The sequence below is a fragment of the Trichomycterus rosablanca genome, chromosome 15 (genome assembly GCF_030014385.1).
Source record: "Trichomycterus rosablanca isolate fTriRos1 chromosome 15, fTriRos1.hap1, whole genome shotgun sequence".
NCBI classification, from domain to species: Eukaryota; Metazoa; Chordata; class Actinopteri; order Siluriformes; family Trichomycteridae; genus Trichomycterus; species Trichomycterus rosablanca.
Genome location: NC_086002.1, coordinates 13,941,880 through 13,960,844, shown reverse-complemented (window position 1 = coordinate 13,960,844; position 18,965 = coordinate 13,941,880). Strand labels below are relative to the sequence as shown.

The window sequence follows — 18,965 nt, the reverse complement described above, 5'->3', positions numbered from 1 at the left end:
CTGATCTAAAAAGACAAAAGCATAAAGATATAGTGATGATAATTTTGTTGATAATATATTAATACTTTTTATACAGGTTCTGTACAAAGTCCCTTTGAGCGCTCTGTTTCTCCAAACAATGTTCCCTACTACATAAAGTAAGTACTTTAAATGCACCACATTTTAATGAGGGTACCAGATGACAGGCAATAACATACATAATTCATTTTCTTTTTATGTAGTGAAACCCTAAAGTGTATATACACTATATTGCCAAAAGTATTCGCTCGTCTGTCTTCACACGCATATGAACTTGAGTGACATCACATTCTTAATCCATAGGGTTTAATATGATGTGGGCCCACCCTTTGCAGCTATAACAGCTTCAACTCTTCTGGGAAGGCTTTCCACAAGGTTTAGGAGTAGTGTCCAGACTGATGTTGGACGAGAAGGCCTGGCTCGCAGTCTCCGTTCTAATTCATCCCCAAGGTGTTCTATCAGGTTAAGGTCAGGACTCAGGACTGTCTTTATGGAGCTTGCTTTGTGCACTGGTGCGCAGTCATGTTGGAACAGGAAGGGGCCATCCCCAAACTGTTCCCACAAAATTGGGAGCATAAAATTGTCCAAAATCTCTTGGTATGCTGAAGCATTAAAAGTTCCTTTCACTGGAACTAAGGGGCCGAGCCCAACTCCTGAAAAACAACCCCACACCATAATCCCCCCTCCACCTAACTTTACACTTGGCACAATGCAGTCAGACAAGTACCGGTCTCCTGGCAACCGCCAAACCCAGACTCGTCCATCAGATTGCCAGACAGAGAAGCGTGATTCGTCACTCCAGAGAACACGTCTCCACTGCTCTAGAGTCCAGTGGCGGCGTGCTTTACACCACTGCATCCGACGCTTTGCATTGCGCTCGGTGATGTAAGGCTTGGATGCAGCTGCTCGGTCATAGAAACCCATTCCATGAAGCTCTCTACACACTGATCTTAAACTAATCTGAAGGCCACATGAAGTTTGGAGGTCTGTAGCGATTGACACTGCAGAAAGTTGGCGACCTCTGCGCACTATGCGCCTCAGCATCCGCTGACCCCGCTCTGTCATTTTACGTGGCCTAACACTTCGTGGCTGAGTTGCTGTCATTCCCAATTGCTTCCACTTTATTATAATACCACTGACAGTTGACTGTGGAATATTTAGTAGTGAGGAAATTTCACGACTGGACTTGTTGCACAGGTGGCATCCTATCACGGTACCATGCTGGAATTCACTGAGCTCCTGAGAGCGACCCAATAGGTGCTTGGTTTTATACATCTGTGGCCATGGAAGTGATTGGAACACCTGAATTCAATGATTTGGATTGGTGAGTGAATTCTTTTGGCAATATAGTGTATATATCTTATTTATATTTTATTTGTGTTATGAAAAAAATGAGTTTGAATGTATTTAATTCAAAACAGCAGAAAGTAAAGATATACAGTGTTGTATCTATAATATTAATTGATTATAATACATATATGCTGACGTCTGCAACACATTCCAAAAACCTTGCAACAGGGAGAAATGAAAACCAGAAGAACTATAAAATATTATAAAATATCTATGACAGGTGATGCTATTGTGATTAAGTATAAAACAGCATTAACAAAAGGCTGACATTTACGAGCAAGAATGGGGTTAAAGTTGGCCAGTGTTTCATTATGAGACACAGTCAGTAAATATTTAATTTTTTAACTGTCTAGTTAAAACTAAACAAATTAGGGCTTAAATTGCATGTGAATTATTACCCCACAGATTAAGACCAGTGCACTTGCAAAAAGAATGAATCAGTAAAATTGAATGTTAATTTTTAAAGTTAATATGTGAACTATCGCCTGAGGTCAGTGTAGTATTAAAATGTACTGTAGTAGTGGTAGCGGTTTAGCTATCTTCACCTATTGTGCAAACAACTGTGATGAACTTGAAATGGATTTATTGTTGAGTAATATGTAAGTAATGTAAAAGCAAATAATTCAACAGTTCAAGAATAACATTTCTTAACAAGCAATATACGTATACCGATCAGCCATAACATTAAAACCACCTGGTTTTTACACACACTGTCCATTTCATCTGCTCTACTTACCATATAGAAGCACTTTATAGTTCTACAATTACTGACTGTAGTCCATATTTTTCTCTACATACCTTTTTAGCCTTTTTTCACCCTGTTTTTCAATGGTCAGGACCCCCACAGGACCACCACAGAGCAGGTATTATTTAGGTGGTGGATCATTCTCAGCACTGCAGTGACACTGACATGGTGGTGGTGTGTTAGTGTGTATTGTGCTGGTATGAGTGGATCAGACACAGCAGCGCTGCTGGAGTTTTTAAATACTGTGTCCACTCACTGTCTACTCTGTTAGACACTCCTACCTAGTTGGTCCACTTTGTAGATGTAAAATCAGAGACGATCGCTCATCTATTGCAGCTGTTTGAGTTGGTCATCCTCTAGACCTTCATCAGTGGTCACAGGACGCTGCCCACGGGGCGCTGTTGGCTGGATGTTTTTGTTTGGTGGACTATTCTTAGTCCAGCAGTGACATTGAGGTGTTTAAAAACTCCATCAGTGCTGCTGTGTCTGATCCACTCATACAAGCACAACACACACTAACACACCACCACCATGTCAGTGTCACTGCAGTGCTGAGAATGATCCACCACCTAAATAATACCTGCTCTGTAGTGGTCCTGGGAGAGTCCTGACCATTGAAGAACAGCATGAAAGGGGGCTAACAAAGCATGCAGAGAAACAGATGGACTACAGTCAGTAATTGTAGAACTACAAAGTGCTTCTATATGGTAAGTGGAGCTGATAAAATGGACAGTGAGTGTAGAAACAAGGAGGTGGTTTTAATGTTATGGCTGATCGGTGTATACACCTTTGGTGTGCTGATATCCATACTTAATCTAAATGTGTTTAGCAGCTTGGCTATATAATCACAAAGTGCAGGTGCTACTCTCACCTGATACATCATTAAGTGTAAAATAGACAAAGTAGACCTCCTACTGTTGTGCTACTGTAGACTTGCATGATAGAAAAATGTGCCGGCTTCCCTCCAGAAAACATCAGATGTGTGTGTTTTGTACAGTTTTCAGTGTAATTCAGATGAATGAAAATGCACAAACGTTTGTGAAAAAAATCAATGATTTCTGTTTTATAAGCGTTTCACGTATTATCCATTAGACAGATTACAGTAACGTATTACATGCATCTCCACAGTATGCCTATACAAGCAGTAAGCGTTTTTCTTTGCTTCATTTTGGAAGGTATTTTTTCTGGTAAAAGTTGTGGATCTAGGAAAGTAAAGCATGGTAAGGTATGATGGTTGTGTAGCCTATAGAATTTCATGTAGTTGAACACTAAACACACCCATATTTTATTACAATCAAAAATATAAAAACCTTTTTACATTTTTACCTTTTATTTCAGAGATGGCAGGTAAAAATGCTCCCAGGTCATTTGGCATATCACCTGGAGTTATTTAAGCAGGCTACCATTCACAGTAGCCTTATTCATAGAAACATTAACTTATGCTGTCTCAGGTGTTAAACAGCACACTGGTTACAAAAGTCCATCAAGCTGCATAACGATTGCTAGAATGACTGGCTATAGCTTGCTCTGCTTCAGCCTAAGAGAAGCTACACTATATTGCCAAAAGTATTCGCTCCTCTGCCTTCACACGCATATAAACTTGAGTGACATTCCATTCTTAATCCATAGTGTTCAATATGATGTCGGCCCACCTTTTGCAGCTATAACAGCTTCAACTCCACGAGATTTAGGAGTGTGTTTATGGCAATTTTTGACCATATTTCTAGAAGCGCATTTGTGAGGTCAGACACTGATGTTGGACGAGAAGGCCTGGCATAAACACCGAAGTCTCCTCATCCCAAAGGTGTTCTATCGGGTTGAGGTCAGGACTCAAGTTCTTCCACACCAAACTGGCTCATCCATGTCTTTATGGACCTTGCTTTGTGCACTGGTGCGCAGTCATGTTGGAACAGGAAGGGGCCATCCCCAAACTGTTCCCACAAAGTTGGGAGCATGAAATTGTCCAAAATCTCTTGGTATGCTGAAGCATTAAGAGTTCCTTTCACTGGAACTAAGGGGCCGAGCCCAACTCCTGAAAAACACCCCCACACCATAATCCCCCCTCCACCAAACTTTACACTTAGCACAATGCAGTCAGACAAGTACCGTTCTCCTGGCAACCACCAAACCCAGACTCGTCCATCGGCTTGCCAGAGAACAGCTCCTGAGAGCGAACCATTTTTTCACAAATGTTTGTAGAAGCAGTCTGCATGCCTAGGTGCTTGGTTTTATATACCTGTGCCATGGAAGTGATTGGAACACCTGAATTCAATGCTTTGGATGGGTGAGTGAATACTTTTGGCAATATAGTGTATGTTAAAGGAAACATTTAAGTATACCATACAGGTTGACTACATAGGGAACTCAAGCTCAAGGCCCGGGAGAGCTTAAAAGACATATGATTGTCTTAAAATACACTGTAAAATTGTACTGTAAAAAAGTGACCGTGGCCCTTGATGAAAATGAGTTTGACACCCCTGACATAGAGAATTAGTAGACATTTGATCATCTGTAGCAGCACCACATGGACAGCTATTTAACATTTGGCTGACTTTGATTTGAATTGAAAAACGTTACTTTTTGATCTTTTTGATTGCGTAACTCAAGGTCGGATCCATCAGTGAAGGGGGACCAAGTTGTGGGGAAAGGAAGTGGGGTGGGAGTCCTACCATGCTAAAACATTCATGTTATATCAAAATGAACTGATGGCACACCTGACTGATCCTAACATTACGCAAAGCTAGTGTGTGGAATATGTTTTATGGGAGTTTTTTCCTTGCCATTGTCGCCCTTGGCTTGCCCAGCAAGGGATTTGGTATGTTGGTCTTGGGTCCTGTAAATTGCTTTGAAACAATGTCTGTTGTAAAAAGTGCTATACAAATAAATTTGACTTGACTTGACATGTTTTTTACATCAGCATTTTTACCATAGTGTATGGGGGGCATTTTGAGCATACAGTGGTAACTTATAACTCAACGTCCCCTGAAATCAAAATCTTTTGTCGAGAAATTTGTACCCTTAAACTCAACGTTTACCTTAAACTCAACGTATTTATTTATTTAATTAATTTTAAACGACCAATGAACAGCCGATTTGTTCAGCGCTTGACTGGGGTAGTGCAGTAATACATCATTTGTTTGGAATAACAGTCAAATTCACTCTGAAAGCGTCCACATGTATCTGTGTTTAGCTGGATTTTTCTCCTGTTTCACTTTTAACCTTGTGTTATAGCTTGGGGTGCTGAGAAATTGTAAGAATCAGCTTTTCCAAGAGAGTCTAAACCGCTTTTTATAAAAAAAAAAAAAAAGCTTAACATGACTGACACAGAAACACCAAAAACAGAAACACTTCTTAATTATTACTGCTCATAAGTTCTCTCCACTAATGAAATTCCTCGCTCTCTGTTTTAGTACAATAAGTTACGTTAAGCTTTGTGCACCGCACACTTCATAGAAATAACGGCACAGCCAGCGCAAAAGCTATTTTGCTGCTTCTCACGTGAATGCGCCTTTACTGAATGAAATACGGTATTCCAAGATCAAGCATCTCCACGATTAAGAAGCATAAGGTTGTATTTTTTTAATGATTTTTAACTGTTTTCAATTGTATTTCAGTGATTTTTATATTATATTTGTGTTTTAAGTGTCAAACACAACCCCATTATTTTTTATAAGCCTAAAATATAAACCGATCAACCATAACATTAAAACCACCTCCTTGTTTCTACACTCACTGTCCATTTTATCAGCTCCACTTACCATATAGAAGCACTTTGTAGTTCTGCAATTACTGACTGTAGTCCATCTCTTTCTCTGCATGCATTGCTAGCCCCCTTTCATGCTGTTCTTCAATGGTCAGGACCCCCACAGGACCACTACAGAGCAGGTATTATTTGGGTGGTGGGTCATTCTCAGCACTGCAGTGACACTGACATGGTGGTGGTGTGCTAGTGTGTGTTGTGCTGGTATGAGTGGATCAGACACAGCAGCACTGCTGGACTAAGAATAGTCCACAAACCAAAAACATCCAGCCAACACCGTCCCGTGGGCAGCGTCCTGTGACCACTGATGAAGGTCTAGAAGATGACCAACTCAAACAGCAGCAATAGATGAGCGATCGTCTCTGACTAATAGAGTGGACAGTGAGTGGAAAAACTCCAGCAGCATTGCTGTGCCTGATCCACTCATACCAGCACAGCACACACTAACCCACCACCTAAATAATACCTGTGCTGTGGGGGTCCTGACCATTGAAGAACAGGGTGAAAGCAGGCTTAAAAGTATGTAGATAAACTGATGGACTACAAAGTGCTTCTGTATGGTAAGTGGAGCTGATAAAATAGACAGTGAGTATAGCAACAAGGTGGTTTTAATGTTCTGGCCCATACATCCCATACACGTAAAAAAAAAGAAAAAGAAAGAAAAACCTTGAAACTCAACTCCTTTTAAACTCAACACCACTCCCAGAACCAATTGATGTTAAGTTTCAAGGTACCAGTGTATCTGAATATCAGGGTGTCGTGTAAATTGTAAGTACAACCTTGGTGTAGGACATAACTGGCTGGTGGTGGCTTATAACCAGTCACAGAATATATTATATTGATTATTGATATTTAAATGTACTTTGTGCGTTTTCTGTAAATCAGGACCCCATCGATGAGGCGGTGAAGCAGTGTTATTTAGCCAGCTGAATCGTTGGGGTTATCGATGAAGGTTTTGGGGGGGGGAAGGGAAGGGAAGGAAAGGAGAAAACGAAAAGCCCCGCCTCGTCTCTGCTGCTCTTGTAAAGGGATTGCAGGAAAAATCTGACGCGTTTTCCCTACGGAAGGGGGTAACACCAAAATTCACGCTACTGTGAATCCTGTGCATTCCCGGATTATTAGAAAGAAAACAAACATCTGGATAAACTGCAGTGTTTACACCATGAGGGAACAGCTGAGGAAGTAAGTGCGATGCGTCTGTGTCGATTAATGCGCCTTGGGAAAAGTAGAGCACCTTAAAGGAGTTTATTGTTATTATTTGTGTGTTAGCTTTGTTAGCGCGTTTAATAAAATATACACATGTTGTCACGTTACTCTTACTGGGTTTTTTTTTTTTTACAGCTCAGCAGGTGCATGTCACATATTATTTTCTGTTGCAATCACATATTATACATGCATTTGCTGTGTACATTCCTGAGCTCTGGTCATAGTGTTCATACTTCATAGAGCCTAGTTTAGATGCGGGAGTCCCTAGCAGTCTGTTTGCTTAGTGTTGTAGTAATAATGCATTATAAGGTTCTAATAACATGTTTAATTGAGCAAGGCCTGCCTGGCTTCATCTTCTTAAAGATATGATGCGTTTAATCATATTATGCACACATAAACAGAAGCATAGTGCAGTATTGTGGTCAGTGTGTTTATGTTTATGTATCAGTTCATCGTAAACTAGTGCAGTAGGGATGAATTCAATCCAGTATAATGTAGTATTGACTCTTGGGATGACAGTCAAGCGTTACGCATTAAAGTTAGTCATCGTGTATTGTATTTACCTATTTTATGCAGATACAGTTCCTATAATACGTCGTTAATACATGGATGAATCAAAGTACATATTATGATTGCAGTAAGAGATCTGGCACAAGGCCGTATTACAAGGCTCAGTTGTTCTACATGTCGCTTGTACATACAGGGCGCAGGCCGTTTTATTATTCAATCTTCTTAATCGTTGCACATAAGTACATACATACATAAGTAAAAGCTGCGGTAAATTACAGTAAATACGTCTCAGTATGACCCTCAGTAATGGTGGCACGGTGTAGCAGTTGGATCATCGAGAGATCCTAGATTCGTTACTCGCATTTGTCTGTGGGGAGTTAACGCATGTTTCCCCTGTACGTGGTTTACTCTGCTTACACCGGCTTCTTACATTCTCTCAAAAAACATGCAGAAGATGGACTTAAGGTGTGATTTACTATACTACCATATAGGAGCACTTTGTAGTTCTACAATTACTGACTGAAGTCCATCTGTTTCTCTGCATACTTTGTTAGAGGACCCCCACAGGACCACCACAGAGCAGGTATTATTTGGGTGGTGGGTCATTCTCAGCACTGCAGTGACACTGACATGGTGGTGGTGTGTTAGTGTGTGTTGTGCTGGTATGAGTGGATCAGACACAGCAGCGCTGCTGGAGTTTTTACATTTACATTTTACATTTTCGGCATTTAGCAGACGCTTTCATCCAAAGCGACTTACAGTTGTGACAGTATACAATCTAAGCAATTGAGGGTTAAGAACTTTGCTTCAAGGGCCCAACAGCTGCAACCTGGCAGAGGTGAGGCTTGAACCGGCAACCTTCTGATTACTAGTCCAGTACCTTAACCACTAGGCTACAACTGCCACAAATGCACTGAAATCCCTTCATTTACAGTTTTGGCATTTAGCTGACGCTTTTATCCGAAGCCACTTACATTGCAGTTACAGTATACAGTCTGAGCAACTGAGGGTTAAGGGCCTTGCTCAAGGGCCCAACAGCAGCAACATAGCAACCTTTGGATTACTAGTCCTGTGCCTTAACCACTAGGCTACAGCTTGCACCGTGTCCACTCACTGTCCACTCTATTAGACACTCCTACCTAATGTATCCACCTTGTAAATGTAAAGTCAGAGGACGCTGCCCACGTGGCACTGTTGGATGGATGTTTTGTTTTGTGGACTATTCTCAGTCCAGCAGTGACTCCATCAGCATTGCTGTCCTTTCCACTCATACCAGCACAACACACACTAACACATCACCACCATGTCAGTGTCACTGCAGTGCTGAGAATGATCCACCACCCAAATAATACCTACTCTGTAGTGGTCCTGGGAGAGTCCTGACCATTGAAGAACAGCATGAAAGGGGGCTAACAAAGCATGCAGAGAAACAGATGGACTACACTCAGTAATTGTAGAACTACAAAGTGCTTCTGTATGGTACGTGGAGCTGATAAAATGGACAGTGGGTGTGAAAACAAGGAGGTGGTTTTAATGTTATGGCTGATCAGTGTATACACTTGCACTTATGTACATAAATGTATGTCCAGTGGACAGTATTTAGGACCCTTGACTTTTTGTAAAGACGATTTTGTTTTAAGGTTTTCTTTAATTATTTTTATTTCTTGCCACATCATCTTTATTGAGTTCAAGTCAAAAGTGCTTGACACCTAAGTAAAAAAGTCATCCTGGTCCTGATAAAGCCCAGAACTACTGCTACCATAACTCTGTTTGTATGATGTTTTTTTTGTTGTCTGCGCGGCACAGTGGCTTGATGGGTAGCACTGTCGATCCTCAGGTTTCATGTTCTTCCTGGGAGCTCCGGTTTCCTCCCACAGTCCAAAGACATGTGAGTGAGGTGAATTGGAGATACAAATTGTCCATGACTGTGTTTGACAATAAACTTGTGAAATGATGAATAACTACAATGTAAAACATGACATTAAAATCCTAATAAATACATTTTGGTTGTCTGAAAAGTCCATTCCAAATTCCAAATGGTATAAGGAAAGGTGTGAGGTTGCATTTGGCAGCAATTACAGCAGCAAGTGTTGTTGGAAACACTTTGCAAACCTGGATTTAGTCAGTTTATCTCATTGTTCATGGCAGATTCTTTTAAGCTCTGGATGGTGAGACAATCCAGTGTTGTTTTGGCTATATGCTTTGGGTCATTGTCACGTTGAGAGGTGAATCATCACCCCAGTCTTAGTCTACATTGTGCTCTGGAGGAAGTTTTCTTCATGTATGTTACTGTTCCTGTATTTGTTTGCATTCATCAATTTCTGCTAGTCATTCTGTCTCTCATGCTGTGAAGCACTCCCACGAATGATGCTGCCACCACCATGTTTCACTGTATTGATGGTATAAGTCAGGTGATTAGCAGTGCCTGTTTTTCAACAGATGTAGTGCTTGCTGTTCTTGTTTTATCAGACAAGAGAATTTTGTGAATGGAGACATCCACTAAACCTTGCAGTGGAAACAGGCCATTAAAGTCAGTTCTACCTTCCTGACCAAAGCCTTTCTTGTCTTGATGCTCAATTTGGTCAGGCAGCCAACTCTAGGAATGTTCAAGGTTGTGCCAAGCTTAGTCTGTTTCAAAATTATCAAGGCCAGTGTGGTCTTGTCAAAACCTAAAGGTCTGTTGTTTTTCATCCTTGGGCTGATCTATGCCTTGCCACAATTTTATCACAGAGATCCAGTTCCATGGACTTGGTTTGACAGTGGTTTTGTTTTCGTCCTGAAAATGCAGTGTAAATTGTGGGCCCTTATGGACCCAGTTGTGTGTTTTTTCCAAACAATGTCTAATTAATTCATATGGCAGGTATCAGGTAAAATCTAATTGTGTAGTAGACTAATCTTAAGGATCATTTGATGCACCTGACCACAATTTAGAGTGCCACAGCAAAGGGTCCGAATACCTTTGTGAAAAATTGTTTATTGATGGGGAAAATGGCATATACTGTACAGATATGCAGACTATTTGGTAAATAACTTAAACATCCCAATTATGATTGGTTAGGTAATTCACAAGTGGAAAGTTTATGAAACCACAAATCATACCCCCATCATGCAAGATTTCACAATGTGCTTCGCGCCAACTAAAGAACAATTAAAAAGAAACCAGCAGTCACATTAAAAGAATTGTAGGACAACCTAAACACAGAGTTATACAGAGAACGCTAATCAATTCATTTGTTTCTGCACCCTATGCAAAACTCTTTTAATTAGAAAAATGTAAGCACAGCAATAAACATCTAAAATGTGCAAATTTAAGCATTTGGATAAATCAGAACAAGGGATAAAACAAAAAAACAACTCTCAACAGCAAGAATAATACTTGAACTATCACAGGAACACCATGTACACACTGGAAGTGGGGGCATCATAATATTTGGGTGTGTAATTAGAGGAGTTTGTTTGTTTGGCAACTCTGTGTAGTGACGTCAACCAGGCAAGGTGAATAGGGCTAGTGCACTCTGCTGTTTAAAGTGAATATCGCTTCATTTTACATCTCAATCGATTTGAATCGTGGCATATTTGCATCGATTATTAACTGTCTTGTGGTGCATCGTTACATCCCTACTTATTACACAAGGTTAATGAGTTCACAAGTTTAATGTCAAACACAGTCATGCATAATTTTGTATCTCCAATTCACCTTACTTGCATGTCTTTGGACTGTGGGAGGAAACCGGAGCTCCCGGAGGAAACCCACACAGACATGGGGAGAACATGCAGACTCCACACAGAAATGACCTGGACCGCCCCGCCTGGGGATCGAACCCAGGACCTTCTTGCTGTGATGCGACAGTGCTACCCACTAAGCCACTGTGCTGCCAAGTCTCTTATTAGAGGAGACTTAAAAGAAGCCATGTATTGTGACAGTGGAAAATTATGCTTCAGCAAAAAAAATGTGGAGGACTTAATTGCAGTCCATTAATGGAATGTATTAACATTTTAAAATTCTAAAACCAACCACACTGCAATAAGTTAATAATTTTTCAACCTAGATGTCCAAAAGCTGTAATATACACTGATCAGCCATAACATTAAAACCACCTCTTTGTTTCTACACTCACTGTCTATTTTATCAGCTTCACTTACCAGAAGCTGTAATTTGTAGTTCTACAATTATTGACTGTAGTCCATCTGTTTCTCTGCATGCTTTTTAGCCCCCTTTCACCCTGTTCTTCAATGGTCAGAACCCCCACAGGACCACCACAGGGCAGGTCTTATTTAGGTGGTGGATCATTCTCAGCGCTGCAGTGACACTGACATGGTGGTGGTGTGTTAGTGTGTGTTGCGCTGGTATGAGTGGATCAGACACAGCAGCGCTGCTGGAGTTTTTAAATACCGTGTCCACTCACTGTCCACTCTATTAGACACTCCTACCTAGTTGGTCCACCTTGTAGTTGTAAAGTCAGAGACGATCGCTCATCTATTGCTGCTGTTTGAGTTGGTCATCTTCCAGACCTTCATCAATGGTCACAGGACGCTGCCCACGGGGCACCGTTGGCTGGATATTTTTGTTTGGTGGACTATTCTCAGTCCAGCAGTGACAGTAAGGTGTTTAAAAACTCCATCAGCGCTGCTGTGTCTTATACACTCATACCAGCACAACACACACTAACACACCACCACCATGTCAGTGTCACTGCAGTGCTGAGAATGATCCACCACCTAAATAATACCTGCTCTGTAGTGGTCCTGTGGGGGTCCTGACCATTGAAGAACAGCATGAAAGGGGGCTAACAAAGCATGCAGAGAAACAGATGGACTACAGTCAGTAATTGTAGAACTACAAAGTGCTCCTATATGGTAAGTGGAGCTGATTTACACTCTGATAATAAAAGTACAAAGTCAAAATACATTTGAAGTTTCTCCCCTCTCTACTGTTAAAAAAAGTCATTGCCGTCTCTCTGATTGCTTCTGTTGCCTAATTGTCACACAAAATTATTTCTGATCATTTAAGAAAACGGTTACCAAACAAGCTTGTATGTGTTATGTCTCAACTAAACGCATTTTATAAAATGTTATTGAATTTATTTAGGAAACAAAAGTCATCCAACACTCTAATATCCTTGTTAAAAGAAAAAAGTAATTACCCTCTCATCTTAAAAACTGGTTAGACTACGAATAGCAACAATGAATAAGACTTAACGCTGTCCAACACTTGATATAAGTCATTCACATTCACTGTGGCTGAATTTAATCTGCTCTTCTTCAAACCAGACGCTTTAATTTTAAGGTTTTCTTTAATTCGTTTTATGTCTTGCCACATCATCTTTATTTCGTTCAAGTCAAGACTGCTCCAAAATGCCTAAGCTAATTACACCTCAGTCTAGGCTCATAAACAGTTGAGCTTAGATTCTTCTAAATTTTCTTCAAGTGGAATTTGTTGTTGCCTAAATAAAAAAAAAAAGTCATCCAGGTTCTGATGAAGCCCAGAACTACTGCTACCATAATTCTGTTTGTATCATGTTCTTTTTGTTGTTTAAATAGGTTCAGTTGTCTCCTCATAAAACATCATCTCAGAAGGTATGGGGAAAGGTGTGAGGTTGTTTTTGTGCATAGGTTAGATGGGTACTTTTATATTTCTGTTGCTTTGCTGTATATATTGAACAGATAGTGCAAGTGTATGTTAGTCTGTGTATATTTTGTATTTAATGTGTATTGCAACTGTGAGGGACTATGCACCTAAGATCTTTCACACCTGTGTTAATGTGACGTGACAGTAAAAGAGATTTGATTTCATTTAATATCCCATTTCATTTACATTTTCAGCATTTAGCAGACGTTTTTATCCAAAGCGACTTACAGTACAGTTACAGTATACAGTCTGAGTAATTGAGGGCTAAGGACCTTGCTCAAGGGCCCAACAGCAGCAACCTGGCAGTGGTCGGACTTGAACCAGCAACCTTCTGATTACTAGTCCAGTACCTTAACCACTAGCCTATAAGATGGCCTAATCGTTAAAGACAGAACTAAGGGTAATTGTACAATACTTAAATATTTAATGAGCAATAAGAATTGTATTCATTGCACCTGTTTCACATGTACTGATTCCATCATATATTGTTTCAATTAGTGAGACCAAGCAAACCTTATCAAACCCTTCATTATATAAATGGTGAAATAAAAACTTTTTATATTCTATATATGTATGACAGTAGAATAAGCCGCAGACATATAAAAAGTCCCAGTCATACAAAAAAAACATACCGTGATATACCGTGAAACTGTGATACAAATTTTTGGTCATACCGGCCAGCCCTAACATCAAGTAAAAGCGTCATATTTTTATGCAGTAGGTTTTATTAAAAATTTTGGGGTATTGGAAGCTGATGGGCAATATGCAAAATCAGCTTAAATAAGGGTAAAAAGAATCAACCTCAAAATCGACTGGATCCCCAGTAGCGTACGTCTAATGACTAACCTACTTATACTCAGCAAAGTTTTTTGTGTTTTTTTGTAATTTTTAATAGTTAAAGTCACCATTAAGTTAAAAGGGTTTAAATTATATTATGTTTTATAAAATGTGGTTCATTTTTCTGTTCTTTAATGTGTTCTTTGTGTAACATCATTTAAAAATTATTTAATATAATTCTGTGTGACAAAGGGGCAATGGCACAACATCTGTGCACTGTATGTATTATGGCAATATGCATACATGTGTTTGTGTAGGAGGGGGTGTACGATGCAGGAGGTTTGTTTTTTAAGCAGTACAGGTCTATAAAAAGTTAAGTAATTACTGACATAGTCCACACCTAGCAACCTTACCTCCACCATTAAACCATGCTCTACGTAGTAAATTTATGCAAAAGAACTTCATTCAAATATGGTTATTTAAATATTGTAGAAGACACGCTCCACCTCCCAGTTCCTAGGCCAATGCATAAAGTGGGTTAAGTTGTAAATTCTCTGTTTTTTTACTTCAGTTAGAACATTTATCTCATTAAGAACAATCATCGTTTAGTAGCGCCTTTGAGAGACCAGATTTTTACCTGTACCTCAGTGTACCTGTATCACTGTACCACTACATAGTATAAGAAATCTACTGTCTCCGACAGGACACAGACACCACACCTATTTTTTGCCTGTAATTATCAGATAAACTAAAATCACTTAAATCACTGTTTAGCTGGTGTAATGCTTTATATGCAGGATGGGCAAGAACACGCATTCATGCATCAACAGACACAATTTGAGTACACTCAGACACAGAGACATGCATACAGTTCAGGTTTGCATACATATAAGGAAAATTTCTGCAACTGTTATTTGCTGTAACTAAATTATTGACAAGTAATTAGGACATTATGGGTACAGGTCTCTTCAGTTTATTTAAATCTGTATTTACAAGGAGCACAAAAAATAGTGGCTTTAAGAAACGTGCTCTAAGCTAGGTGCCAGGTCCTAACCTCTGACAGCTATAGAAAGCCAAAGGTGCATACTTCTTCTGTACTTGCTTTGGTAAAAAAAGAGTGAACTGTGCAGTATAATACAGTGGTCCCCAACCACCGGGCCACACTGAAAAATACAAATAATTAGAGATCGCTACAAAAGCAATGAAAACACTGCTTTTTTATGGGTGTTATTGTCTCCAATCACCCCTAGGTGGGAGCAGCGTCTCGATGCAGCAAAAAAAGCTCATTTGTCAGTAGTTCAGTTAATTTATTTTAAATCTTCCTCCCCCTACTGGTCCATGAAATCATATCTTATATGAAACCGGTCCATGGTGCTAAAAAGGTTGGGGAGCGTTGGTATAATAGATACGGAATATTAAGGCTTTGGCATAGACTGTGTTGTATATCTTCTTAATTTTAAAAGACACCCAATGCTTCTGAAAGCAACATTTGCTAGAAATGTAAGTAATTTTACAACCCTCGCACATGTGCTCCGTTTTACTCCTGCTAACTTTGATTCCCCTTCTCCCCAATGCATACCTTTAACTCTCCAGGCCCTCCTCAACCTGCTCCCTACACTTACTACAAATCACAATGTTGGGGTGGTGCAGCAGGATAATCTGCTAGCACACCAGAGATTCTAAGCTTCCAGTCAGCTGGCTAACGCCTGCAGCAGACAAAATCTGCTGGGTAGGAAACACCAGACTAAAGGCCCAGGGCCCCTGTACAGAAAGTGGAGGAGCGCAGAGACCGAGGCGTTCATAAATCCACCAAAGTATGGGTGAATAAGAAGGGATTGGTGGAGTGCATACACATCAAAGAGAGTGTGTTTCAGGCGAATATACACCTTTCTTGGATGCCCCTGGGGTCCCCAGCAGCAGCATGTCTTCCATGAACATCATAGATCGTGGAGACTCCTGCCTAACTTCGTCCATCAGGACTACTACAAACAGGAAAGGTCTTCTTGATGTAGCCTTACCTCAAACTTTAAATCTGTTTGTCATTCCTACAGTACTCAAACGTTGTCACGCTGTCCTCATACATACCTCAAATACTTCTCTACCACTCTGGAGTTCCTCAAACAATACCACAGCTGCTCTCTCAGCACCCTATCATTAGCTTTCTCTGGATCTACAAACACAGTGCAACTCCTTCTGGACTTCCCTTCTCCATCAACACTGTTTGAAGCAAACATTGCATCTATGGTCCACTTTGCTGGCATTAAACCATATTGTTGCTCACAAATTCTCATCATCTCAGCGTAGCTGTCCCTCCTCTTGCCCAGATCTTCATACTGTGGCTGATCAACTTTATTCCTCTGTAGTTACTGGAGCTCTGGACATCCTTCTTATTCTTAAAAATCAATACAATTAGGTTCCTTCTGCACTCCTCAGGCATCCTCTCACATTCCAAAGTTTTGTTTGACATTCTTGTTAAAGACTTTATTGCCTCCACTGGTATGTCATCCTGGCCAACTGCCTTTCCACTCTTCGGTCTCTTTATAGCTGCCCTCACTTTCTCCTTTCTAATCTGAGGCACTCCCTGGTAGGGCTGGGCGATTTTGCAAAAAAAAATAAAAAATCTCAATTATTTTAATATTATTACCGATTGTCGATTACGATTTAGATTTTTTTGTTCTTGTATAATGCAATTGAAAAAAGACTCAAATTGCTTTTTTTTTTTTTGCATTTTAATGTAAAAGACTGCAGAAGTGAAAAATAGTAACAGCACCACATAGTTATCCTTTCAAGAGACTCAAACTTTATAACGATATAACAATAATTAAAACAAAATAGAAATCTTAATTAGCTATATCCTTTATAAAAATAGCTCACAAACAACCCTTACTTTAAATATTGTGCAGCAGAACCTCCTTACATTAGGAAAAGTGCAAAACTACAAAAAGTTCTTTACAGGTTTCTTAAAAGGTACACAAGCCTGTGAAGTGAGTCTGTATCAGTATCTGGGGGGGGGGGGGGGGCATCAAGTAATCACTCTGCTCAGCTTTGATTTTGTCCTCTTGTGACTCTGGGGGGTGGATGGAGGGGGCAAGTTCTGCTTCTAACAATATAGACTACAATTCCCATGCTCCCACGGACTGTCACGTGACTAGCACATGTCCCCGGTCAGTCAGTCCTGATCGCGCTCATCGGCTCCGGAGTTTTGATTCAGTTCGGCTGTGTTTGATTCAGTGAATCTTATTTGAACTCTGTTTGTGTGTCTCGTTTTGCCGATCGTGTTTGCGCGCTCCTTCTTTCTGAATCTAACCGTTAGCGTGTATAATCCTTGTTATCTTCCGTTTACTGTTTTAGTTTTCGCTGGTTTTGTACCCTGTTTTTGCCCTTTTGATATTAAACTTTCCTTGATTTATATTCCGCGAGCGTCTGGTCAGTTTCTGCCTCGTGACATGTTAGTATTTTAATTAAAATATAAAGTATGTAAACAATCGCGATTGTCACATTTCTAACATCGGGTGAAAACATTCATGCGAATTAACCGAATTAATCGTGAAAATCGCCCAGCCCTACTCCCTGGTTCACTGTCTCTGCGTCATCGAACCTCTCTCTCATTTTCTTCATTCATCAGCTTATCAAAGTACTCTTTTCATTTCTCAGCACATTCCCACCTGCATATTTAATCATCCTAACCTGCAGTATATCCTTGCAGCTATGTTCCTCTGTCTGGCCAGTTGGTACAAGTTTTTCTCACCCTTTTTAGTATCCAACTTCTCATACAACTTGCCATATGCTTGTTTGTAGCCTTTGCCACTTGTCCCTTTGCTTTATGCCTCATTTTCTTCTTTTTTCTACTTTTATAAAAGTTCCCACACTTCATTTCACCACCGGGTCTCTTGTTCTTTCTTCATTTGTCCACATATCACACAGAGTACCTCCCTAGCCGATTCTCCTACCACTTTTGCGGTCATTGCCCAGTTGTCTAGCAAGAGTCATAGTGTCCAGCTTTCACCTCCACTTTCTTATGCTTCTGTCTCTCTTTCTGTCTCAAAATATTCCTTTCCCTTCTTCTCCTTGGCTGAACAGTAGCAATGTTTCCACCAGTATGCTGTTGTTTACCCATACTAGTGGTGATCATTGTTAACTCGGGCCTTGACCGATCCAGTATGTAACTCTGACTTCTGATCCACATATTTGATTTGTTACAGTTTTAGGCCAGATACCATTCCTAACACAACCCCCCTACTAAGAGTGCACTGGTACGTGCACCCCCAATAGCTAGATTAACAGAGACCCTGGAGTATAGAGTGTTGTATCAAGCAAGAGTGGAAAAATAAAAATCCATTTAACTACAGTTAGATTAAATATCTTGTCTTTGTGTTGTTTCCAATATGTATATATATTTTATTTATATATATATATACACATACAAGTTAATATAAAACACTTCACTAGGGTTGGTGTCTACAAAACTCTAAAGCTTTATTTCATAATAGGAGCAACATAAACATTGCAGGTGCGCAGAACAGTAACTAGAACTACAGGGGTTGGACAATGAAACTGAAACACCTGGTTTTAGACCACAATCATTTATTAGTATGGTGTAGGGCCTCCTTTTGCGGCCAATACAGCTTCAATTCGTCTTGGAAATGACATATACAAGTCCTGCACAGTGGTCAGAGGGATTTTAAGCCATTCTTCTTGCAGGATAGTGGCCAGGTCACTACGTGATGCTGGTGGAGGAAAACGTTTCCTGACTCGCTTCTCCAAAACACCCCAAAGTGGCTCAATAATATTTAGATCTGGTGACTTGTGCAGGCCATGGGAGATGTTCAACTTCACTTTCATGTTCATCAAACCAATCTTTCACCAGTCTTGCTGTGTGTATTGGTGCATTGTCATCCTGATACACGGCACCGCCTTCAGGATACAATGTTTGAACCATTGGATGCACATGGTCCTCCAGAATGGTTCGG

General features: G+C 40.2%; 1 protein-coding gene across 5 annotated transcripts in view; it reads left to right on the top strand.

Moving 5' to 3' along the window:
* Nucleotides 1-18,965, top strand: part of dmd (dystrophin) — a 217,575-nt gene that overhangs the window by 145,392 nt on the left and 53,218 nt on the right. For 4 of the 5 annotated variants that reach the window (XR_010014843.1, XM_063010432.1, XM_063010434.1 and 1 more), the window contains one exon: nucleotides 77-137. Coding sequence is in view for 4 of the 5 variants with exons in the window: in XM_063010432.1 (XP_062866502.1) it covers nucleotides 77-137 (61 nt within the window). In the remaining variant the exon portion in view is untranslated. Of the gene's footprint in view, nucleotides 1-76; nucleotides 138-6,885; nucleotides 7,056-18,965 lie in introns of those variants that run through there. The other variant, XM_063010435.1, reaches the window with a different exon arrangement.